This window comes from Lates calcarifer, linkage group LG24, assembly GCF_001640805.2.
Source record: "Lates calcarifer isolate ASB-BC8 linkage group LG24, TLL_Latcal_v3, whole genome shotgun sequence".
NCBI lineage: Eukaryota > Metazoa > Chordata > Actinopteri > Centropomidae > Lates > Lates calcarifer.
Genome location: NC_066856.1, coordinates 3,861,858 through 3,887,909, shown reverse-complemented (window position 1 = coordinate 3,887,909; position 26,052 = coordinate 3,861,858). Strand labels below are relative to the sequence as shown.

The following is a 26,052-nucleotide window of genomic DNA, read 5'->3' as shown; positions in this document are numbered from 1 at the left end:
CACATAAACAAGAGACTCCTGTAAAAGAGAGCTTGTTCTCAGTGAGTTTTCCATCTGTACTGTAAATAAAGCTTTATTCATTGAAAGAGGAAGGCATAAGCAAGTGCTGCCTCAAAAGTCGACATTTTTAAAGGATTTTCCGAATTTGCAGCTCCTGTGTTACCCAGGAGTGATACCATATTGCCAGAATAGCTTTTTTTTTTTTACAAAAACACTTTGATATGTCACAGTAGGAAGAGCACAGGTGGAAATGATTAAATTAACGATGGCTGAGGAGCTGCCTCAGTTTTAGGATCCTGGTATTGGCTTACCATCGTTAATGTCATCAGTAACACCTGAGGTTTTTCAGCTATGACCAGTCAAAATGTCTGCTGTGAAGAAGGTCTGCTATAGTCCTTTAAGCAAAATGTATTCAGGCCCCTACTACATAGAGAGAAATGCTTAATGCAAGTCTAGTTTTACATTTGATGAAGTTATGAAAGCAGTGCAGTTTTCACACTGGTTTTATAAGTACTGAAGAAGGCCTAGAAACAAACAAATACCATGACAGTTCCACATTATAACCCTAACCCTTACCATAGTTTGTTAAGTGATGTTTTCTTCAGTGCTGTCTTTTCTCACTCTGAACTTTTTGTCAAAATAGGAACCAGTCTAATGTTCGTCGGATGCACACAGCTGTCAAGCTGAACGAGGTGGTGGTGAACAAGTCACAGGGAGCTCACCTGGTTCTGCTTAATATGCCTGGACCACCTAGGAACAGAGGAGGAGATGAAAACTGTATCCTGAATTTCTGTCATTCCAGTTCATTCTAATGTTCAGTGTGATGCATTTTGATGTGATTAATGGGAAGGTGTCATCACTGATGGAATGAGGGCTGAGAGGTGGGATATCATATGATGTACTGTTATGTGGTGCTATTATGTATATGTGTGGTGTGTGGTATATGTGTGATATACCTTAACTTCTGTCTCAGACATGGAGTTCCTGGAGGTTCTCCTCGAGGGTCTGAACCGGGTCCTTCTGGTGCGAGGTGGTGGCCGTGAAGTCATCACCATCTACTCTTAAAAGAAAAACTCTTATGCCCCGCACTGCACACATGGGCTATTGCCATGGATACCGGTCACCGGGCATTTTTGGGGAAGAATCCAAACTGGGTTTTTATGAAGGGCGGGGGTTGTTGGAAGGCGGGACCACTTGTGATTGACTGATGGTCTGCTGGACCGGAGGATGAAGAAAACCGTGTTGAATCGGCTGACGCTGAGAGAACAAGCACAGTGAGTCCACGCTGGGCCACAGAACCCCTGCACATGGAAGATAGAGCATAGAGACACTTTATATTTTTCATTTAACTCTGAAAACGTTGTTCTGTTCTGTTACATTTTCATATTCTTTCCCTTGTGTTGATGTTGTCGAGTTACTGGCAGCTCACTGTGTAAAGATAAGCAAAGAAGTGAACGTGTGCTATTGATATGAACCTCGTAGTCTTTCATGTTGTCTGGTGTACTTGACTCTGGGAGGTCAGAGATGTTGGCTGAACCTGAGAAAAAGATGACAAGTTGTACAACGGATTTGAGCTCAGTTTCAAACAAGTAAATCTAAACAGAAAGGTAGAAAATCATCTCTCAATGCTCTGCTGCAGAAAGCTCACTCATAACAGCACATACTGAATGTTTAATATCAAATACAGTTTGCTGATCTATGTGATCTGCATCACCATTTGTACTTAAATGTTCAGAATAACTTCTCAGAAACTGTTTTTCAGTCTGAACTGCAGAAAGCACATACAGTCTGTTTAGAAGCTGTTAAACCTCCTGGTTAGGTTGTAGACTCTTTAATGTTGCAGAACGAGGGTTGGCTCAGGCCTGTAGGTGAAAGGACTTCCTTAAAGCCGTAGTGTTGTCGCTCTGTCGTTGTTTGCCTTGTCAATGATTTAGTGAAGGACCAGCCAGGAGGATGTTGGACATAACCAGATGTGGGATCATCTTCTGTTGTGTGGGTGTGAGCCTTTAAGATATCAGGTACTGATACTTGATCATTGGTTATCAATCCCCACCCTCAAATAATGCTGTTATTTTAATAGGGAAAATAGCCATTGTTAATATTCAAGGACTCTGTGAGCTTTATAGTATAACATATTAAATGCACATGTATATGTATGGTGTTCAAAGTAGTGCTCTGTTGGGAATGACTGTAGATTTTTTTTAAATATAAGGGCTGTTTGACAGCATACAGTAGCTCAATAAATTGGTAGATTGGTAGGCTCGTTGGTTCCACATTAGATCTTAAAATTGCCTTTCAGAAATGTTGGCATTTAACAAATTCTACTTTTTGAAATATAAAAGCACAAATTGACACATGTGAATTAGTGTAATTCAGATTTGTTTTACATGGTTTCATCCCATATTGAACTAATAGTGATGTAGTTACAGCACTGTCAACTTTGCACTACCAGTCTTTCAGCACTTAAATCATTGTGTACTCTCACTCAGTTCTGTTGCTTACAGTGACACTTTCTACTGGTTAATACACCACTACATTCAGACAGCAAGAAATTCCGTACTATTTAATGCTCATGTTTCAATGTTGTTACAATGTTTTTATAATATTTTACCAAACACAGATCTTTAGGCTTTGAGTCCCAGACTGAGCAGATTAATTGTTCTGAGCATGTGTAGAAGAAAAAGTGCCAAAATGACTACGAAAAGAAACTGTGGAAGTATTACTAATGCTGCTTCTAGCATGGACATACTGTAGCTACTGCTTTTTACATTGACAATGGAAACCCTGACAATTAAAGCACAATCATTTTTTTATGATAGAGCTCATCCTTTCTGCCATAATCCTTTTAAAAATCTGTAAATAAATGACTGACTAAACACAGCAGATAGTGTGATTTCCCGGGCATCTCAAACCTTGCAACCTGGGCTAACTGCTGCGAAAAGAATCACTTTTGGTTAAAGGGAAAGAAGGAAAACTGATACAACCCTTTCACACACGTACCTCCACAGTTTCTTTTCATAATTAGCCCTGCAGTATTTTGTAAAGCAGAAAGTGATGTTTTCCTGCAGTTCTCTGTGGGGAAATGTGAACTTCTGATTGTCAGTTATGCAACATCTGTGTTTTGTTGTGTTTTGTTCAGTTGTTGATGTATGTCTGTGTAACTATATAGTTATGGTCTCTGTAGTGTTTGTTACATTATAACTGATCTTCTGTTACTTTAAGTGTTAATTTTCAGTGTGATTTATTTTTTTCTGGAAGGAGGCAGAGAGAGGAGGTATGTGCGATGACGGCAACAGTTGTCAAGTTTTTTTGTTTTGTTTCAACCCACCAGAAACACAACATGCACACAACACACAGGACTGAAGACCCCTCATGATACAGTGGGACCCTGGACTGAAAGTATTAAGACACTCGAATGGAGCTACCAGGGTAAAAATGAATGGTTTCAATAATTATCATTCACTATATGAAGTCCAGACTCTTTCAGTTTATTTGTTCCATTTTTTTGTTTTAGCCATTAAAGATAAATACACAGTTCTGCATAAATAAACCTGAATTTGTCTAGTTTTAAGAAGTTTGAAACATTGAAAGTTGTAAAGGTAAATTATTAAAGAAGTTTCTTTTTATTTTAATTTGGTTACTGAGCTGAATAGCAGTTGCTGTACATAAAGAAAACAAACTACATAAAACCTTAAACAGAAGATGCTAAATAAAAAAGAAAAATATGTTTCTGGAGGTAAATAGGATTGTCAGCAGTGTGTGTTTCACAGCTCTAATGTTTGAGGTGACTGGAGAATGTTATCTACCTCACGTTATCACTGAGGCTCAGCTGAAGAAATAAAAACTTGTTCAATCACATCTCTCTTTCAGAACTGATGTTATATATGGATTTATGAAAGGAAAAATAAAGCCTCTGCCATGTGAGAGGACCAGCAGAGTAGTGTACGTGTGTGTGTGTGAGAGAGCGTGTTCTTGTGAATACCATAATAAGGTGAAGCTGTGTGTGTTTCTGTTGTTGTCCAGCTCAGCTGGAAGGTCTCAAAGGCTGGAACAGGAGGTCACTTGTGGATGCACATGTAGAGGAAGGTAGCCCTGTAAATTGTATTCGTGCCTCTCTGAGTAATTATTAAAGTGCTGAAATAAACCAAAACACGTCTGTGTCCTGATTAAAGAAGCAAGTTGATTTCATTATGAAATCATGAAGGGACAACAGTCCATCCACTAGAGGGCAGCCTTGCCTTCCCATGACCTTGTCTTCATGCTGCAGCTTGATGGCTTGAGATTATCTCTGAGCCAAATGTCCACATTTTTGTATCAGATGACTTCCAAAGATTCAGTTCCAAATGCATGACAACTCAGTGAAATGTTTTCTGGCCTGTACCAGTCCACCCACATCATCAACAGTCAGGTCATCACCCAGCCCCTCTGCTGAGGGAGGTGTCACCCTCCTCCTGCCCCATCTGCACCTCCCCTGCTATCTAACTGGACAATCAGCTATCCAACACCGATGGGCCTGACCCCAACTGGTCACATGGTGTCTGTCTCACACAAATAAACCATACCAACATCTGATTCAATTAGAGCGTGACCATGACAGAGGAAAAGAGGGAGAGCATACCAGACACTGTATTAGAACATGATGTTAACAGAATTTATTAGTTCATCCTTCAAAGTTCATCTTAGAGCAGCTGTTAGAGACATTGCTCTCAGCATTCTTCAATATGCATTCATTATGCATGCTGCAGAGAAAAGTATTGACTTTTTTGAAAGCTAAAAGTTTCCTCAAGCTTCTGTTGCAGTAACTTCAGGAGGAAATTATGTATTACTGATTGCGACAACACCCTGAACAGGAGTCCTGTTACCAAATCATCCAGTGTTCACAAAGGCCTCAGCTGCACTTTTTACTCAGTTTATATTCAACTGTCCAAAATCCTTTGACACGAACTCTCTTGAGCTTTGGCCTTGAATGAACTTTGACCTTTTACAGACTGTGGTCACTTTTCACCAGTTTCTCTGCACAATCTACCAGTCTGTTTCGCTTCTGTTTGCTCTGTACATTGTTGACCAAATCAATGAGGGACTTGACAACATGACCTGACCGTTGTGTCGAAACTGTAAGAATGCGTGTGTGGAGTATGGACAAAAAATAATTGTTAAGTGATGTGTGCACTTCAGTGTAATTGTATGCTTGTTCCCATATTGATTGGAGCGATGACTTTCAGCTTTTTCCATCCATTGAAATGATTAATCCCATCAGCTGTGAGCCAGTAGAGGTCTTGCTGGGTTGTGTTAGGGGGTGAATGGATGCTGGATTTAAAGTGGGTTTTATTTATCTTAAAATCTAAAGCACCCGTAGCGGAATGGTTGGGGTGCGTACCACATGGGCTTAAGTGGCAGTAAGCAGCTGGTCCCCGGATTGACTCCCGGTTCGGCCAGAGCTTTGTTGCGTGTCATTCCCCTGTTCTCTCTCCTTGTTTCCTGTCTCATCTCCACTGCTCCCCCCCCCAAACTAAACTAAATTAGACCTAATAGAAACAGAAAAACAACACAACTGACTTAAAATATGCAGTATACTGGCTGACTAAACATAAGCAATATAACCATAAATAAATACTACACTAACAGTTTGCTAACAGCAATAAAAAACTACACTTGTAAAATTGGTGGACCGGAAAAGTTTGACCTGCTGGTGGCGCTAGAGGAATACTCTGGGTTCACCAGATTCACTAGGATTCATTCTCTGGTGCCCACAAATGCTTAAATGGTAAATGATAGAAAATACATTCTTAGTATGGCTAAATCTGAATGTGTGTTCTACATTTTGGAAATAAAAATGCTAATTAACTCATGGAAAATCAAACAATGGCTGTTTTATTATAGGGAAGAAAATTAAAGTAGGGTTAGCAGACATGAGGTTATCATTGCTTTGAGTCTTCTGAGTGCAGTCATCACATCTTGTAATGCACTGTAGCTTCAGCAGTGCCTGCAGGTCGTTGTACCAACAATTTATGAAATGTTAGATTAAAGATCTTAGACATTATCTCATAAATCTTTAATGGAAGTTCACAAAAACATACCATCATAGACTGGAGCTAAGACAGCTCTAATCTTGACCTGAGTCACTTCAGATCCTGAGAGCAGTAAAATACATTCAAACATTTATTATTGAACATATTCATGGATTTAAAAGATTATTCTGTACAGTCAGTTCAGGCCTAATCTAAATCAACTGCTGAGCATGTGTATGTGTGTAGTCTATTACACGCAGGAGGAGATGGTGTACTGTACGGAGAAGAGCAGCACAGTGGACCCAACCATGATGAAATTCAAATCCTCTCTTCACTTCAAAGGGTTCTGATCCCTGCTGCAGAATGCAAAGAAGCTCAACCCTATCATAGCTTAAACCTGAGCAATGATGCCTATCCCACTGACAGTCTCTGTCTTGTTGCATCCTGTCAGGCTGTGTTACATGCTTCTGTGGGGTGTAGAGGCTGCAGTGTAAGGGTTAGAGGTTCAGTTCATTGTGGACTGTGGAGGAAGTATGCCCATATCTATTTTGTGGTTGTGACTTCAGGAACCACTGTTAATATGAGATAGCACCTTTAAGATATTACATTAAATTTGAATAACACGAGCTTAGGTCTATTTATTTATATTTGTATTCATTTATTTTCAGACCAGCTCGATCAAAGCAGCACAGTCGCTGAACTGCCCAAGTCCGTCCAGGAGCTGAAGGGTTAAAGTGGGGAGGAGTGAGAGGTGCGTCAAGCGACACAGAGAAAGACGAGAAAAGACCGGAAATAGTCCATGGTTTCCATTAAACTTGTACAATATGTTGTGGTACTGCTACTGTCACTGAAATTCTACTTTTATTATTATTACTAATGATAGATAGATAGATAGATAGATAGATAGATAGATAGATAGATTGAATGACTGATTAATCACCAACTGCTTTTCATTTGTATGTATATGTATGTGCTTCATATATAAATATTACTCTGATGAGATAATGGTGGTCAGAAAAAGTTACATTGAAAAAGTTACTGAATTCTACCCATCACTTGCTGTAGCTGCGTGTACGTGTCAGTAAAACTCTTATTTTGAAATTTCTGTACCAGCGGCGCTTCCTGTCGCGGTAACTTGACAGCGCAGGTCTGAACTGCAACATCAATAGCAGCCTTCAGCATAATAGCGCCGCTGCCGCTGCTGCGGGATCCTCCGGGGAGCGGGTAGAAGGCGACGGCGGTGTTTCTGTCAGCCTGCCGTCAGTTGAAGCTTATTTCTCGGTCTCGTTGATTTTTTTTCCTGCGTTATCTGAAGCGAGGGTCCTGCTGGAAGAGGAGTAACAAGCCGGGGAAGGAGGTGACATGCCCTTCACTGCTTGGCGCAGTCGGTGCGCTGACCGCTGTCAGACTTGAACGAGGTGAAGACCGGAATGGTGCATTTGAGTTTCTTTTTTCAACGCTGAAGGAGCCCGGCTCGGTTTTCAGTCCGTTTCTGGATTATTTTCCCGAGGGGAATTACAACAATACATGCCCGGTTGCGGAGCCGGAGCGACGGGAGAATGCAGCACAGCGGGTGTTTGGCTGCAGGTGGATGGCCAACCTGACGGTCCCAGCCGCCGCTTCCCTCCCGTTCAGCCGCCGCTGCCGCTGCAGCAGCCGCTCTGGCTTCACCCGGAGCTCTGAAAACAAACTGAAAACCAAAAAGAAAGACCAAATCAGACAAATAAACCCGAGCCATGCTTCCAGGGGTCGGCGTGTTCGGCACCAGCCTGACCGCCAGGGTGATCATCCCGCTGCTGAAGAATGAGGGCTTCGCCGTTAAAGCGCTGTGGGGCCGGACACAGGAGGAGGCGGAGGAGCTGGCCAAGGAGATGAACGTACCGTTTTACACGAACCGGATCGACGACGTGCTGCTTCATCAAGATGTAGACCTGGTCTGCATCAACCTGCCGCCGCCTCTGACGCGACAGATCGCAGTCAAAACACTGGGTGAGTCCGCTGCTGCTGCTGCTGGGCGGGATGGATGCTGCGGCCCTGGTGTAGAGGGGGCTGATGCTGGGTGGCGAGCTGACACTGGCCACTGATACCACGTCAACTTTGTGGGTTTATTGTCCTGGTGTGGAACACACTTAGAGTCCTGTGAGGATGGTCTTTAGTTAATAGGTGTGGCTGAGGATAAAAGCTGACTTATGTCATGAGCAGCATCATTTATCTTTCCTGTTAACATCCCTCTTTTATCGATGAGGCTTCCCTCTTGTCTGACCAATGTGAGGCTGTTGCTGGAGTCAGAATTACAACCGAGGTGCTCTTGAGCAAGGCTCTAGGTGTAGGACTGTGCAGTTGTTGTGGAGTAGGAAAGAAGGTGGATAACTCAATTCATGGACACATTATTTTAAGTTTGACCTTATGACCTCTGTTGACAGGATGCAGAGGGGATGTGAGACCTGATTGTCAAATACTTGCTACAGCAATACTGGATGTGGGTTTAATCTGAGTATGGGGACTCCCCCTAAAATAAAGTCCTTGGCCAAACACACAGACTTCACCTGTGTTAGTAAAACTGACAGACACAGAGAAGAGGCCTGATTGCAGAGAGAGAGAGAGACGCACAAAGGGAGGTTGTTCCATTTTAAATCTGGAGCAATGCAGCTTATTTTGGAGATCACATTTGGGAGCTGTGGAGCTGCTGTGAAAGAATGGTGGCAAGGACTACTGAGCTCTACTCCACACAGGCTTTATTTACCCCACAGTTTTGGCAGCAGAGCTCAGCTGGCAGTTAGCTCTAATAGGTCAGGTTTGTGACTGCAAAACAAATGGGTCCAAAGATGCAAAACATCCAGGGAAGAAATAGGATATATCTGGAAACACAAATTTCCTCTTAGTTACAGGACTGTAAATAGATTAATATTTTGGTTACATTTACAGTTGATGAATCATTAGTCCATAGAATGTTGGAAGACGTCTTCAGATTGTCTCATTCGAATCAGTTTACAATGATAAAAAACAGAGAAAAGCAGCAAATCATCACGTGTGAGAGGCTGGAACCAGTGAATGTTTGATCATTTTTTCCTGATAATTGACTTAAATGATCAACCAATGATTAGCATTTATCACATTGCACCTGCATCATCTGCAGCACTGGTTCCTCTGTTGATCACACTGAGATTCAGCCTTCATCAGGAGGGCTAGCTGAAGTTTTGATCCTTTTAGACTATTTCACTTCTCCATGCTCTGTGGAAGTGGGTGAAGTTGGGCCAGAAATCCCTGTGCTCCCTTTTACCACCTTCACTAAACAATTCAATTAAGTTAATAGCTGTTCTTAAGATTTTGGTTGTGGACCATGGAGTTTGAGGTGAGCTTGTTTTGTCATCTGCTGTTTTCTTCATATCTTAATGCACTGCAGAGACTATGATCCAAACAAGGCCTGTGTGTCTTTAATGGGTAAGGCTGCCGTCACTATAGAAATGATGCTCCTCCTGTCAGTCACCTTCACATCATTCGTCACACTCACTGGGGAAGCAGTGCAACCTGACGGCAACAGGAGCGCCTGCATTAACACCAACAGCAAATCTGTGTTTCAGGGACAGAGACGAGGGAGGAGCAGTGTGTGTGTGTGTGTGAGAGAGACGCAGGGGGGACGGGTCTTATGACTGGACTCAGTTGTCAAGTTCCCTTTGACTTTAGCTGAATATCATGATATGTGACCAGACCTTTTGAGATGGAGCACATGGTGTTTTAAATGTTTTTGATCCACATAGTAAGCGAGCCAAGTGTGCTGGTTCTAACCTGGTTGAAATGGGTGTGTTAAAAAGAGTATGACTCCCAGTGTAAGTAGAGATAAGGCCATTCATTCTCACACTGCTGCCTTATTTACTCATTGGCTTCAGTAAATTCAGTGGAGTGGCAGCCTGAGCCAACAAGAGGGACAGGCATGAAGTACAGTCGAGTGTGTTTGTTTATACCATGATGACTACACTAATGTCAATATAAAGCTTCTGTACATGCACGGTTTAATCACAGGCTACACCAACGTGTTCACGCAAACAAACACTGAATCCCTTTACTGTGCTGGTGAGGAGGTAAATTCCTTTCTTCATCCTTTCTACATTCTAACATGCAACAATGCTGAGACCAAACGTAGCTATGTATGAAGGTTGCACGAGCCAGCTGATCCTGAGCCAGACTCGCTGATAATGTCCCAGTGAACCTCACTCAACGTGCATGCCAGCCGCCGCAAACTTGTCAATGGCCATTCTTCCTCTCTTTCCTCTCAGCTCACTTCCTCACAGCTTCATTGTGCGAGTGCCGCCTGTTCCTTCCCACCCACCTCTCCTCCTCAGCCTGCCGTTAGCCAGCCAAGTCTGGGTCCAGTCCTGTTTGCATACTGTTGGATGACAAACATAAAACACTGTTTGCAAATTCTGTTAATCCTGGGCTCATTGATTAGACCAAGTCAGAATACGTGCCTGAGAGTGTGCACTTATGGAGTTCACTGTGTATTCGTCATGCTAATTTATTGGCAGATAATCACTTAGAAGCATTGTTGTGGGTACTTATATCAATATTATGCAGACTGAGGAAGGATAGCCGAGTGTGTGATGCTAATTTTTAGTGTAGTTATTGTCACAGTAGCCGTTAAGCTGCCAACTTTCACTGCACAAGACAAGCCTCCCACCAACCTTTTAGACATCTGGGTCTGCCCCAAACCTCTTACTTACAGTGCAGTAAAGCCCAAACTCCCCTTTATAGACACATAATGCTGTTGTTGTAAAATAAAATGTATTTGTATTACAATCAGTTTACCATTGGAATTATCCCTAAATGACATCAGCCAGAATTTCAGTATGTTGCATCACTGTGGTGCATGACAGGTCTGGGAAAGTGGTCAGTGACTAGTCACTGTCTGCGTAAAAGAGCGGCCAGCTGAATGAGACTGCAAAGCTAACTTCCTCTTCAGTGAGGGTGTGTGAGCTGATAGTAATGTGACTGTTACCTCATGAACTGAGGAGTGATCAGATCTCTTCAGCGTGCTGTAGGAATGTGAACTTTTTTTAGACATTCACCAGTAGTTTGTACCTCCTGTCTTTATTTGTGCCGTAACCAATATTAATTTTAGATAGAGCTCCCAGCAGGGTTAGACTGAATATATTGGCAGTTTTCAAGTCAGTGCTATTTACACTTAACAAGTAAAATACAACTGTCTCACTGTGATTTAGAATGTCCTTGTACTGTACTAGCAACTGTAAAAAGATAACTTAAAAATCATTGCAGTATTATTCAATTAAAAGTGTTGTTTAGTTTGTCTCTGCTGGATGATGCCTTTTACTCTCCAAGCAGTTATCAGGTACCCTGAGCCTCTGTCTGACTGTTAACATTTGTTGTTGGAAAGCCAATCAAACAACTATAAAACAACGCAAAGCATCCATGAGGATATGTGAAGTGACCACAAAAAGCTGCAAAACTTCTAAAAGGAGATGTAAAAGAACTAAAATAAGATGTAAAATGACCCCAGAGTTTCAGTCTGGTGCTCCTGCTTGTATCTAGTGGGGGTGGGGGGCCTTGTCTGTGTCCTGGGCCCCATCATCTTATAATCTGTCTGTGGCTGTACAAATAGCACCCACCAACCTTTTGATATCATTTCATGTTAAAATATTTTACATTTATTTATTACACAAAGTAAAAATTCCATTATTAATAACGCACAGTTTATTATTGGCAAGAACCAGGGGTTTAAATGTGACACATTTTTACTCATGTGCCCCCCTTCTTTGGATTTTGTTCCCCAGTCTGTTCCCCTACAGTTTCAACAGTTTCTAAACCTACCCCTGATTTGATGAGTGTAGATCTAGAGCTACGAGGAAAATGGAAAAACACTGGTACAAGCCAACAAAATGCTCCACGTGTTGTTCAGGTTTTACCTGAGTGAGCTTGTTCCTTCAGTCCAACACCCTCAGTCTCATTACAACAAACCAGTCAGTCTTGTTGAGCAGCATCTCTCCTTCCATGAGGATTTCTCTCACTTTTTTGTTCTCCTTTCTCTTCCTTACTACTGTGGCATTCCTGAGGCGTCTGATGTCACTCAGGCTTTTTCAGTGTGTTGGGAGGATAAAAACACACACACACTGCAATGCCTCTAAAGACAGGCTCGTGTGAGCCTGAAACATTTCATGGCCAGCAGCCTGTGAAAGTGTGATTTCTTAAACTGGAGGAGGCTGAAGTTTCTTTTGTCTGTTCTTTGCAGATCCATTCGAATACATTTGCATTTCCAATATATTGCAGCCTGAGGAAATCAGACTGGCTGCTGTGTGTGTTAGAGCCCTGTATACAGTACAAGATACAGTACATCTTAGTATGCTGGACTGTATGTTTCTCAGTGATAAAGTAGAATTAGTTATGATCTACTGTATATTTTACTGTCTCTTTAAAACATCCATCCATTATCTATACTGCTTCTCTGTTAAGGGTTGCGGGGGGGCTAGAGCCTATCCCAGCTGACACTGGGCGAGAGGCGGGATGCACCCTGAATGATTCGCCAGTCTCTTTAAAACAGAAGGTCTTAAATGTTTTCAAATATGCACAAACTCAAAAACTGAAAATAAGAAGAATGTTGCCCTGGTTTATCCTACAGCTTTACAGTATTGTTCCTGTTTTTGGGAGTCATTCAAATGGTTGTGAAATTGTGTCAGATGTCACCATATAAAGACTAGAAACTGTATTCAGGTCCAGTGTGAGAGTAAGTGGATGAGAGTCAATGGACTTGTGTCCTGATATAGACAGTATGTTTAAAGAAAAGGGGGAGAGGTCATTTGTGACACTGAAAACAGTTGATAGATCAGCTTGATAGATTCAATTAATGAATACAGCAACTCAACATCCATGTACTAGATTTTCTCCAGGGCTTTCAGTCATACCTCATGGTCTTCCTCAGTGGTTAGAGTACTTTGACATCATGGAGGTGGGTCATTTTCATCACATGATCTATGTAAGGGATTTAGTGACTGCAGTCATCATGGAGATAATTAATCTGCTCAACTTCATATGCATATATAGGAAAACCATGAGATTCTTCTTTCAAATCTTCACAACCAAGAAGCTGGAGCAAGAGAGTGTTTGGTGTTCATTTCTGCTTTTATTTTGGTATGTTTTCATGTGATTGGAGCAGCAGGTTGTGTGTATGTCAGCTAGATGCTGAGAGGGAATCTGAGTGCTAACCTGAAATGTACTGTAACACGAGCACACAGGAGTTTCAGGTGCACTTTCTGTCCCTTTGTGCAGTTTTGCTTTGACAGTGGGAGGAGGAAGTGGTGGGAGGGGAGCCCTAAACTTCAGCCCTCAGTAGAGTTCTGTGATGAGCAACAGGCACAGACGTGTATCTTTTTATGGCAGTTAGCCGCGCTTTGGGACATTTGTGTAAAATCCCCTTCAACACTTTGCTCCACAATTTATGAGACGGTGAAATGAAACAAATTCTGTTATTACAGAACGTAAAAATATATAGCACAAATCACAAGGGGGTTGAAAAGGTCAAGCAGAACTACTGCAGTGATGACTGATCCCACATGACTACTCAATAGGAAACTGACAATGTTTTAGAGTGTTTTCTGCATCATAATGAGCTGATTTCATTAGTAATACGTCAGGGTCAGTTCTCCTATCTAGACCAGACACACACACACACACACAGAGAGAGAGTGAGAGAGAGAGAGAGAGAGAGAGACATACAGTTGTTGAAAGGCTTCCTCGAACCTTTTTAAACTATATCTGAAATGAATCTGATCTCTCGCTCTCGTGTCAGTGATTGAGGCTATCAGGTGTCAGTTCAGTGTGTGCTGAGCTGCACAGCCAGACGCTTGCTCATCCCTGCAGACTGGACCAGACTCTGCTGTCTAATAATAGCATCTAATGCTCATCACACTCCAATAATATTTTGAAGCAAAGTAGATGAGCAGTTTGGGTACTTACCCATCTTCCATTGCTGCTTATTTTTTTCCACAAACACAGCTGCACTAATTTGATATTTATATTAATAATGGGTCAAATGACCGTGTAATGTGAAAGTACACCACCTGATTTTGTTACAGAGGCTCATTGTTGGTGTTTTGAAACTCGTCTTGAATACTGTTGGGTGCTATAACACTCAAGGAGTGTATCTTTAAGTTGCCTTAGGACTGGCTTTAACACAAAAGGATACTTCCCACCTTACTTTGTTATTAACTTGGTCGTCACACTAAAGATAACATCAGAGAATGAAATGAAGGTAGTAGTATTCATTAGATAAGGCAGAGAGAATGGATGGATGGATGGATTAAGATGATTTTTAAAGTGTTCAGAGTACATTCTAATTCTACATTTAAGTTTAGAATTTATAACAGTGAGACGAAACAGCATATGATGCCTGCGTCAGCTTTTATTATTGTTATTACTGACATCACTGAATTGTAGCATTGGTTCGTCAGCACTCTGATTAGCTCTCAGACACCTGCTCTGAAGGGCCACCCAAAGGCAAAGGCTATTTATAACCTGACTGCAAAGGGCAAGCAGGCGTCATCATAAATACATGTTCCCACCAGTGATGCTGTTATGCAACTACGCTTCCAACTAGTGATGAGCCTTTTGGCAGCCCACTCAACTTTTATAAAGGGCCAGTATACCCAAAATGTACAACCTGTTTGATAATACTCCTAGAAAACAGTACATTTTTTTAAAGAGATATTTTCTTTTTTACTGAATACTTAATAAGAGAAAGTTGAATTCTCCTCACTTTTTCTTTAAGAAGATGTCAACTAAAATGAACAGGATAAAACGTGAAAGGTGTTTTTGGACAAATTTGTGAAAACTGTCTTGGCCTCAAGTCTCTGGGGGGGATATTTCCCTATTAGCAACAGATGACTATAAATACAAAACATATTTTTCTTCCAATTTTTCAACAAACCAATATGCCTTTGGTTAGCAACTGTAGCATCTAGTCAGACTCATTGCGCTGTTAAGTTGCGTTACATTAACGCACATCCAGACAATCACTGCCACCTTCAAACATTTGCATTCTACAGTTTACACTTTACATTTTAATTATGTATATTTATGCTCCTTGTGTATATATTTATTTTCCTTGTAAATATAGTTCTTGCTTTTCGTTCTTTTCTTTTACTGTCCTTTAGCACCAATATACCAAGACAAATTCCTTGTATGTGCAAACTTACTTGGCAATAAAGTCTGATTTTGATTCTGATTCTGATTCTGAAGTTTGTATTCCACTCGGATGCTAGCAAGCAAGGCTAATTAGCTTTCATTCTAAAAGTCTAAGCTAGTTAGCTTAGCTTGCTAACGATCATAATAGACATATATTTTTGTATGCGCTATTTCAACACCTGCTGATTCATTGGCAGCTCACACACACACTGAATCATTATGTTTGTCTGACGTTATAGGAGGGAGACTGGCTAACCTGAGCTGTCTCTGTTTCATTGGTCCAGTTGTTGAGATAGCAGGAAACCAGAGTGCCGTACATTACTCAGTGATTTGAATCAGATAAGGAAGGAACTTGAGTTACAGAATAATGCAGGGAGTGCTCATATAATGGGACAAAGCAATAGCTATCAGCTGGTTGACTACTTTAATTAGAATTTAAATAATAATGCAAACAATTTATAGTTCCTGTCCACGCAGATATTACACCAAGACTGATGAGACTGCTCAGCTCTCCGCAGTTACATTTCCTGAAAGCCTTAAAAACAACTATTAAACTATGATTTACCCAGTTTAATGTAACCAGCTTTAAATGACTTTCCACACCAGAATGAATGGCCACATCAGCTCTATTTTCCTCAGTGTGACTTCTCTTGTAGTCCTGGCTCTGATGGATTAGGGTCTTTGGGTTCAGCTGTGTTTCAAACAAATCAACAACCTTCATGGAGTCAGCCAGGAGAATGCCTCAGATAGAGAGGTATAGTGCCATTCCCAGGCTTTCCTTCTCAGAGTCTGCTTGTTTTTTCACCATGAGTTTCCCACTGGTTCACGTTCATGTTCTCCTTGGACGTCCATTAACATGCTAATGACGGCCTGAGAGCGTGTGTGTGTGTGTGTGTGTGTGAATGAACGTGCGGGTGAGTCGAGGGGACGGAGAGATGGCGAAGAGCAGTGAGGAAGAATAGCAGAGAGAAAGCTTGTCTTCCTGTGAAATTGCCTTTGTGTGTGATGAATGGCTGGACGGGGAAGGCTCTTTCAGCCCGCCACCGTGCTGCGCTGACAAGTGAGCATTCCTGAGGAAAACGGGTAAAGTAGAATTCCTCCTCATCCCTCCCCCATTAAAGTCCCGTCTTTTTTTTTGCATGGACCCATAAGGGAGTGTTGTGTGATGGTGAAGGCTTTGGATGAGGAATCACATTGTGTTATTAATTCTGGGGGCGAGAGAGAAGGCAAGCTTTGATATGGAATTATTTCCCAAATGATTTATTAAAATTATTTCCCCTGAACAGGAAAGAACAAGGACAATTGTAGCATTACTCCTAAAACGTTTACTGCAACAAACCAATGTTTTGTTGCAGTAGTTGTCTTTGTTTTGGTCAGTCCTCATGCTGTTTTTCACCAGTGTAGCTATTATACCATGTTATGACATGCAGGTGTATTAACTTATGTAGTTAATGCTTTTCCACCCTAAAATACCTCACTGATGAGACTTTTAAAACACACCCTCCTAGTGTGTGTGTGTGTGTGTAGCTGACTGTGTTAACTGTGACATGTCAAAACAAAGATACCTGCGTAATCAGCTTCAGTATTGGGAAATCACTTATGAAATATTTTCATCTTGCACAAACAGATTAAATAGTGTCTACCAGCGTGTGCTGTATTTTCCTCCTCTGCCACACTTGTGATCATTTTCTATAATGTGCTGCTGACTGCTGCACTGTGCCATGATCTTTATCTGGCTCTTTATTTTCTGTCCCCAGCTTATCCTGTGTATTCCCAAGGTGAAGCTGTTCCATTATAGGTTTGCTCAGATTTCCTTTATGTGCCAGTGTTCAGGAATAAGGCCTGTCTGTGTTTCTTAATTGGCCAGTCAGGGACTGAGGACAAGAGGCAGCTGCAGATATTAGAGCAGGGAGGCAGCAGTACTGTCAGTCAGGGCCTAAATGAGTGGCCTCAGTCCTCTGGGGCTGACACTGTTACTACAGCATGTTTTGGGCTTCATTTTATATTGGAGGTTTTTTCAGTTTAGACTTAGATGATAAGAAACATAAAGATAGAAATGTTGCTTTTTCATTGACAAACTCTCAAACTGCAGAGGAAAGACTTATGTTGCTTTACAGACCAATAGCTGCAACAGGAAGTGATATTTTGGTATACCGCAGTGAAGTGTCTCTCACTTCCTGTTCTGTGTGGGGTGAAATAGCGTGCTTGTGTGACACTGAGGATTCTTTTCGATCACTTCCTGCTAGCAGCATGCAGAAATGTAATCTCTCTCTATCTTTCTCTCTGAGCTTCTCTGTCAAGAGAAATGGAACTTAATCTTCTGTAAAAGATGGAGGGATGGAAAGAAGGGTGAATGCTGCACAGGTTTTGTCCCCAAAGAAAGATACACGCACCCCTCTCTGCTGTATCTTTCCATTTTTTAAATATCATCTCAGTTTCAGGTTCATGTTACTGAATGGTTTGTATCTCTCCCCATCCTTGCTGTTTTTCCACAAAGAGCATCCAGCTTGTCATGCATGACTCAGTCATATCACAGGGCTAAGTATATTCCTGCAGTCTTCCACTGACTCAGCTAGCCACAGGGATATGATCAGAACAAAAATATCAGGGAAGATATGAGCTGGAACTAATTTTGGGAAACAGCAGTCACAATAACGGTGCGCAGCTTCTTGAAGTCATCACAGTGAGGTTGCCAGGTTTGGTACCATCGTCCCTGAACAGAGATCTATTAAAACCTGTTCTCATCGAGTGTATCTGGCATCCCACGCTACAGCTGGAGACACTGGATAAGCTGTTGATGTTGTTCATTAAGAAATAGTTCCTGCAACTCCTGAGTGTGAGTTAAACACACAAAATACAACTTGTCAATTGGTCAGCTCCAGAGGTGTTTTAGGTGCAGTGAGGAACAGTAAGGACAGAGTCTGGCTAACTGTCCCTATATGTTTCTAGCCTTCATGCTAAGCTAGACTAACCAGCCACCTGTCTATAATCCTGGGAGGTCTCCGCTTTCCACTGTCGCAGTATGATAATGAGCGGCAAGACTAGATCAACATGGAAAAATGCAAATGTGTGATTTTGCATTCAGTAGAAGATAAGGTTTACTGTACCTACTCAGTTATGCACATCCACACAGTCCACAACAACCCCAGTGGATTTCTTGCATATGCTTCAGCTCTCTGCAGAGAAAACCCTGACACTGACTGTATACTGTCTACCCAGTGTGTAGGGTTATTTTGGGTGTATTCAGTTGTTTGTTGTCTGTGCTGTCATTGCAGAAGTGCTTTGCATTTTTCACCTTGTTTATCTCACACCCCAGAAGAGCCGCACATAAATGAATCATTGTATTGGTGCCCTGTCTGTTGTTACCAAGCCAAAGTGGGCTATATCCTGCAAAGCAGCCAGGAAACGGCCGGCCAGATCCAGTTATCACAGAAACAAATGACATGAAAGGCAGTATTTCAACTTGTCGGCTTGTCTCAAAGGGCAGGAATGTGTCAATAGTTGGTGGAGGTCATCTCAGTTGATTTATGTAACATCATTGTTGATCTCGGTCTCATGTTAGTGATTCAGACCATTGCACTGCTGGCCCCTCAGACTGTTATGTGTCATATCTCAGCAGTCTCATTGCAGTTGGGCGGTGTTTAAATTGTTTATGGAAACAAGAAGCACTCTTTCCCCCGATGATATCTGTGACCCATCAGACATACATACATTATATGACGTTATATGTGATACTCCTGTCAGAATGATGTGTGTTTACTGAGTGGAGATCGATAGATTACTGAAATAAAACACACCACACAAACTAGTTCTTATGTAGAGATTAGCTTTTACTAAATATTCTGTACCTTCCAGTAATTGCCAGATGTAACTGTTATATAGCTAACTGACAACACTAATGCTAAGTTGCTAATGTACTGTGTAATTATTTTAAAACTGTATGTGTTACATTTCTGGATTTAGAGCAATATTTCCCTCATCTTTGTGTTCTTGTATGTGCTTTGTCCTTCAGGCCTACCAACTAAATGACAAAGCTAATGTTAGCCTGCTACTATGTGACCCATTTAGAGTGAAGAGGAAAAACATGGTAATATGGTTGACACATCTAAAGTGACACTCAGTCAAATTGCTGTTTAAGAGTGACGTTCAATCTGAAGATTTTAAATCATGCATTCTGCAAAAATAAAACCATCCGCTATACCTCTAATTATAAAACATTATGCCAATGTCATTATCTTAAATGATGAAATATTATCTTAGGTTTTAATGATGTAACTTTATTTATAGTTTTTAAAACATAAACTAGACACCAAAAACTGTATTTGGTTGTACGAATAGCTGGTGCAAGTATGAGGGCTTACCTCCACCATACTGTTATCTATACACTGATATTTACTGAAATACTGATATATGTAACTGTGCTGTCACCAAATTGCTGTTCTTCCATTTTCCTCAGTCTCCTCTTCCTACTCTGCTCTTTCTCTCTCCTGACCTCTGTGGGAGACAGAGAGCAAGGGGTGCCAGGGGGTCTCATCACCATGACAACAACCCCGAGTCACCGAAGCGTTAGTTAGTTTTCTCTCCTCCTCTCCTCTTCTCTTTTTTTACTGAATTAAAGAGGGAAGTTCATCTGTCGCTGTCCCTGACAGTGAGGCGGATAATAGCGGAGCCTCACTGGCGCACAGCTGTTCAGGAGGAGCGTCTTCGCCCTGCGCTGAATGCCACTTCACCGAAGATGTCTCCATCCATTAGTTTGTGCCTGAAGTCACACGGCTGCCTGTGCGCCTCAGGACATTAATGGTTATTAATGAGCGCTTGCTGTCTTTTATTACAATGTCAGCTCATGGTACAAGTGTTTTTTTCTCCCTCGTGTTGCCAGTGTTGATTCTTGAGCATCCTCTCAACATGCTAAGTCTCCTGACTGCATGCTGTTACATTTCCTCTTGAAACTTGAACTTGTTAAATCAAATTCAAAAGGTTGACTTTGTCTTTATTCTTCTTGTGGTGCTCTCTGCCAACACACAGTATGCAGGTAATGAGCTTAGGAGTCAACTGAATAATGATCACGTGCTAAGAGTCATGTGCTCCTTACAACAACAGTGTGTGTAGATGTGTGTCAGTGCACATGGCTGTGTGTATGGAAAAGAGTGCATTAGTTTTGAGTGACCAGTAACTGTTGGCTCTTTGTGGCCCATTAACATGCGGCGCTTCCTCCCTTCACCTCCTTCATTCACTCCTCAGCAGCCTAGTCTGACACAAAGATGCCCTTCATGGCTCTGACAGAAGCTGCCAGAAAAGAAGCGTCGAGCTCACCTCATGTTTGTCCAAGACAGACTTTTCCCAAATGTCCCAGAAGTCAAAGTGCCAAGCTTTCTACACTGCAGCTGTATAGTTTAACTGAATTGGCACCGACACTGATACTCATCATTGGAACAATATTCTGTCTCATATTATTTTCCAGCCTTGTTGCCACTGCTGCTATTAATATGACTTACTGTGGCTAAACCCTGTCACCAGAACATTAGGAGCAGTCATGGCACCATTTCTATGGGTAATGAATCACTTACCTATGTTTTATTGATGACTGCTGGCAGTCTCAGTAGGTGTTGTTCACTGCAGGTCTCCTCAGACGCGAGATTGCTCGCTTAATGCAGGGCTCTGTTCATTTTTCTCCTCTTTAAAGCAGCTGATAATAGACCATAATTAATGAACTGGGACACAAACAGCATATATTGTATGGGTAATTTTTTTCAAAGCAACACTGGCCCACCCCAGCCGTTCATTAGTATGTAAACAAGCTGAACTGCTCTTTGAATCACCTTAATTTGGCAATTACAGGAACAAAAACAAGAAGTGTGTCTGGACAGCTTTTTTCTGCTTGACCTATACCTGACAAAGGCAAATGGAAGCTGCTCTGGTAATAAAATGCAAATGGAACAGAAAGGGTCTGAGTCTTTGTGAGGATGCAGACGGCTCTGTCTTTGGCAGCCATGTTTTATTTGTCTCAGTTGTGTTTGTTACCATAAGGGCTGTGTGGGGAAGTGTGCTGATTAGGATGCTCTCTGTGTGTGTGTGTTTGTGTCAGAGTGATTAGAAAGCAGAGGTAGCACTTCAGCCCAGCAGTTAATTAGACCCTGGAGGACCACGGGGTGGGGGTGTGTGTGTGTGGGGGGGGTGCAGGTGGAAGCCTGATCACACACAGGCATACACACTCACATTTGCCTTTACATGAGGTGTGTTTAAACAGTGGTGGGCCAGCTTTCGCTCCAATGAGAATGTTGTTGAGGTAGTTTCCATTTGCGATTTAGGATGCTGGATGCAGTGTGTTAAATGTGAATAAATGATCATCAGTCCAGCCTGCGATCACTGTTAATCAGTATCTGGCAGGGATTAGCCCCCAAACACTGTTTTCTGATAGATCCAATCGAAACCTAGCAACTTTGTGTTCTGTGGATTATTCAGACTAACTGGAACATTGTGTATTGAAAGTGATGTTGTTGTTGAGCTGTTCAAATATTTTTAATTCTTTGAATGCTCTGTGCACTACAAATATTATTCCTTTTGGTCCCATGTGTTTGGGTGGTGGCAGAAATCTCAAGACAGCTTAAAACCTTATCGCATAACACCAAAACTATCTGTAATTCTAGATAGCACTGTTAGTGAGTGAGATAATATGTGTTTTTGTAATTTGAGTGAACTGACCCTTTATGGTGTTTGTGCGGAAAGTGGATGTGGGAAAAGTCATAGAGACAGTTTCTCTGTGGTGAATGCAGCTAACTGTAATTTGCAGTGAGTCTGTGCTGGTGTAGCAGCCTGGTAAGTGCATGCCCATCATTAACATGTGCTTTTAGTGCGTGCATTAGGAACCTCATGGCCAGAAGCCACTCCTTTGGTTACTATTCATTTCCATAGTAGCCAGTGAGCCACCCCAGTGCAGGGGTTAATGGCAGCACTTAAACACATTTAGGAATGCTAAATTCCTTGGAACTCAAGGGCATTAGCAGAAGGGGAAAGCCGGCTGAGTGAGACTAATGCTCGTCATCACTCATAGTTCTGCTGTGCACTAATGGACCTGAAGCTGCAATACAGACAATACAGACCCCAAATGCAACCTGCTGTTGTTATATCACTCTCATCAGTGTGTTAGATGTAGTCCAGAAGCTGAAGACTGTATTTCATGATTCATGCTATATCTGAACAGAGGATACATGCCAAAACCAAAACCCTTCCTAAGATATAGCACTCAAGTGTGGCTGAAAGAATTGAGAAAACAGTGATTGTCCTAATTTCATTTGATGTTCAACATTGTGCTTGAGATTGCAGTTGCAATGATTTTCTGTAAAAAGCTGTATTTGTAGTTTGCATTATATTACAGCACAGATTTATATCAAGCTTACAAACGTACCTTCTTTCTCCATGAGCAGAATCAGATAGAAAAATGTTGTTGAGGTTGAGGTGTTAATGATGTTTGTTGTTGAGGTTGTTAAACTAGTCAGTCAGAGAAAACCTGACCAGTTTAGCCTATGTTCATATTCATTGATTACAGCCCTCTCACGAGGCTGTATCAATGATTTGTATTGATAAACTACTGGAAAGTCTGTTTTGCTGATGAGCTTATACTTCCTGTTACTACCTCTAACATTACACTACTGGCAGCTCATCACTGAGACTCTCAAGGTGTCATCAGAGAGTTTCTCTGTCCTCACAGAATTAACATGAATTAATTGAAAAATGTCCCTTCAACACTTCGCCACAGACTACACCTATAAAAAGATCATAGTAAATTATTGATACCCAGCTGATGGCCTCTCAACACTACTGTCACCAGCTTGTCTGTGGATGAAGGACTGACCAGACTGTCCACCTCATAACTCCACTCTTACACACTGACTGTGTGAGCCTGCATAACAGCAGTGGGTTGTGCCTCTGCTTTCTCCTCAGCTGCAGGAGAAAGGCAAATCGTTGCAGTCATATATCACTGTTATCAAGGTGGCCATTTACATGCTAATTTCAGACTGGGAACGCATGCCAGTCAAACAACGATGGCAAATTAGTCAGCAGGAAGCTTGTTTTCTCTTGATTTACATCCAGCAAGAGAGCTGTACCCTGATGGGACTGTATAGTTTCTCATGTCTGTGTCTCTTTTCCTCCCCCTCCCTGCTTTGTAATTGCTTTAAGCTAAATTTAATTTGGGATAATCAGCAGAAAGATGAGCCTGGCCCGTCTCTGCGAGTGTCTACCGTCTGTACTGCCACCAGTGCATACACAGCTTCATTTTACATTGTTAGAACCCATGTTATCTACTGTAATATGTACACAACATCATGAATTCGATATCATATAAAAATCACTTGCAAAACACAATGTATGACCAATTAATTCATGAAATTATTTTTGTTGCTTAAGTGTTTCTTTGCCTTGGACACTGCATTGGTCAAGAGAATATTTTAGCCTTGCGTTTAGTGCGTTTTATCAGGCAGACCCCACAAAGAAGGCTCTTTCTGCAAGGATGAGTCATTAGTTTCTCTTTGAACATTTGCGAAGGCCTTGCTTGATTACACCCGTACTGCGCGTCTGTTTGTGTGTGTGTGTGTGTGTGTGTGATTTTCAGAGCATTTCCACCTCCACAGGCTTAACAGACAAAGCTAATTACTTTTCCACTGCTTCAGTGATGGGGGATGCTTTATGATCTTTCAGGCCCACTCGCTTTGCTTTGTCTGGTCACAACGCTGCCACACACAGTATTATACCCTTGTGTATTTGTGTACGCACCTCAGCATACACACACACACACACACACACAAACATGCATACTCAATAGAGAGCCGCAGACTATTTCCAAAGCAGGCAGGCAGACAGCTGAGCAGGCATAGTTTTGCTCTTGGCTTGTATGTAGCGGGATGCCCATAATACTGTGACTCTGTATGAAATGACTGACTTAAACACAAACAAACACACAAACACATACTGTGCACTTCATTCACAATATGTTGAAGGTGAGCTCTGTAGAACACTGCACATTCACAACAAATCTCAACACAATATCCCACAGTATTAACAGTCAGTAATAATCATGCAGTCAAGAACATCAGTGGCAGTTACTGTACAATAAATGCAAAGCACTATTACATTGATTCCACTGAGGTCATTAACACTCATTGACATTATTGATTAATCACTTTGTTCTGTTTTGTTGGTTGAAACACAGACACAGACATGCATTTGTTTCTTTTTGAAACAATTTCGGCATTATGACAAGACAGTGTAATAAACTGTATGTGACTAAAAAAAAGTCTTAGCTATAAGGTCTTACTAACTGATCTCATCTCTTCATTCAGTGAATGGCTCATATTTCCAAGTCACTGAAGTCTTCAGATCGCTTTGTCTCTCTAAGTCAGCCAAAACTGTCTTTCATTTATTATGATATGAAACAGGAAAAAAAACTATTACTACTACTCCAAAACTATTAAGTCATTGACAAAAATGTTAACATCTGTTGATCAATTAACCTAAATTAATCATAGATTACACAATGGCACTTTTGGTAGCTTTTAGTAAATCCATAGTGTGTGTAGACACAACATAAAACTATTTAGTACAGCAAATTCTGAATGATGTGTTGACAGGGACTGGTATTACTGGTACTATTATAGGTACTATAGGTATCATTTTCATCAGTGTGTAGGAATCTGAAAAGCTCCTCGCTGTCTTGTCTCCTCCTCCTGACCCTCGCCCTGCAGGAGCTCATGCACGGTGCACCGAGGCAGATGGCTATCACTCCCAACTGGTTTCCCTGGCTTTTCTATTTCTGGCATCTTCAAGCAGAGAGCCTATTGTTTAAGCTGTCACGCTGAAGCATTCAGCATCCTTCTTAGTCCACCTGGTTTTCCTCTTTGCTGACTTCCAGCTGTTGCTGCTGGGCCTCATTAAAGATGAATTTAATGTAATTTTAGCACAGAAACATATGGACTTGTATGCAGCTGTGAATATTTCTGATTTGTTTTAGAAAGAAAAAAGATTGGCAGAGGTGTTTGTGTACATAAATTTAAGTTTTGATTCTTTTAGAACATCAGAAATGGTTAGAACTACTGTAGCTTCTTCAATCTGTGAGGCTAGGCAAGTGAAATGTATCACAGTTGCCATGGCATGTTTCCATCCTGCCGTGAAAAAGTGTAAACAATGAGTAATTACACACTACCTGACTAAGCTTTGCTGTCAAGAACAAATCTGCCAGCCCCACCCTCACTCACACCCAACCTGACCTTCCTGCACAGTCACCACTTTCCAGCCCTTCCTTCCTCAGTATTACCTCTCCTGTCCACAATGTCCCTGGAGGTGAGAAAGCACAAAATCTCATCCACTGATGGCATTCCCTCTGTCACACATAAAGCCTTTTCTTGTTCCTTTCAACGCCCTGTGTGTGTGTGTTCCTGTGAATATTGGTGTTCAGTAGGATACACTGGAGCCATGCAGAGAGGCCCAGATGATGAGTGTGGCAGCGAGCCGAGAGAGGCGATGGACTGGAGAGAGCTGGCCTTCACTTGTAATGATGCAGCTGCTTTCTCTCTTGGTCTGTCTTTGTCTCTGGATGTCTCTTGCTTTCTCTGGAACTATGTGTGTTTTTCCAAAAAGAAGTGAAATGTGTTCCCTGCTACTGTTTTAGCAAGATAGTAAAAATGTTAAAAACTGAGACACATCATAGGATCTAAAGTAATCCAGATGTCTAAAGTATTAGGATGTAGGTGAGCTGTCCAGTTCACAATAATTATCAGTGATAGTATGCTTTAATTAAAGGCACTCAGTGTAAGTTTATAAAATTGTGATATATCATCATCATATAACATGTAACACCTGA

At 41.6% G+C, this 26,052-nt stretch overlaps 2 protein-coding genes across 2 annotated transcripts in view; both read left to right on the top strand.

The window, feature by feature from the left end:
* slc12a7b (solute carrier family 12 member 7b) overlaps positions 1-4,150 on the top strand; it is a 55,463-nt gene extending 51,313 nt beyond the window's left edge. The window contains 2 exon segments of the mRNA XM_018673634.2: positions 644-777; positions 974-4,150. Of these exon segments, the coding sequence (XP_018529150.1) occupies positions 644-777; positions 974-1,065 (226 nt within the window). The 3' untranslated portion in view covers positions 1,066-4,150.
* A 2,995-nt stretch (positions 4,151-7,145) lies between these two features.
* Positions 7,146-26,052, top strand: part of gfod1 (glucose-fructose oxidoreductase domain containing 1) — a 32,062-nt gene continuing 13,155 nt past the window's right edge. The window contains exon 1 of the mRNA XM_018673638.1: positions 7,146-7,997. Coding sequence (XP_018529154.1) covers positions 7,745-7,997 — 253 coding nt within the window. The 5' untranslated portion in view covers positions 7,146-7,744. The remainder of the gene's footprint in view (positions 7,998-26,052) is intronic.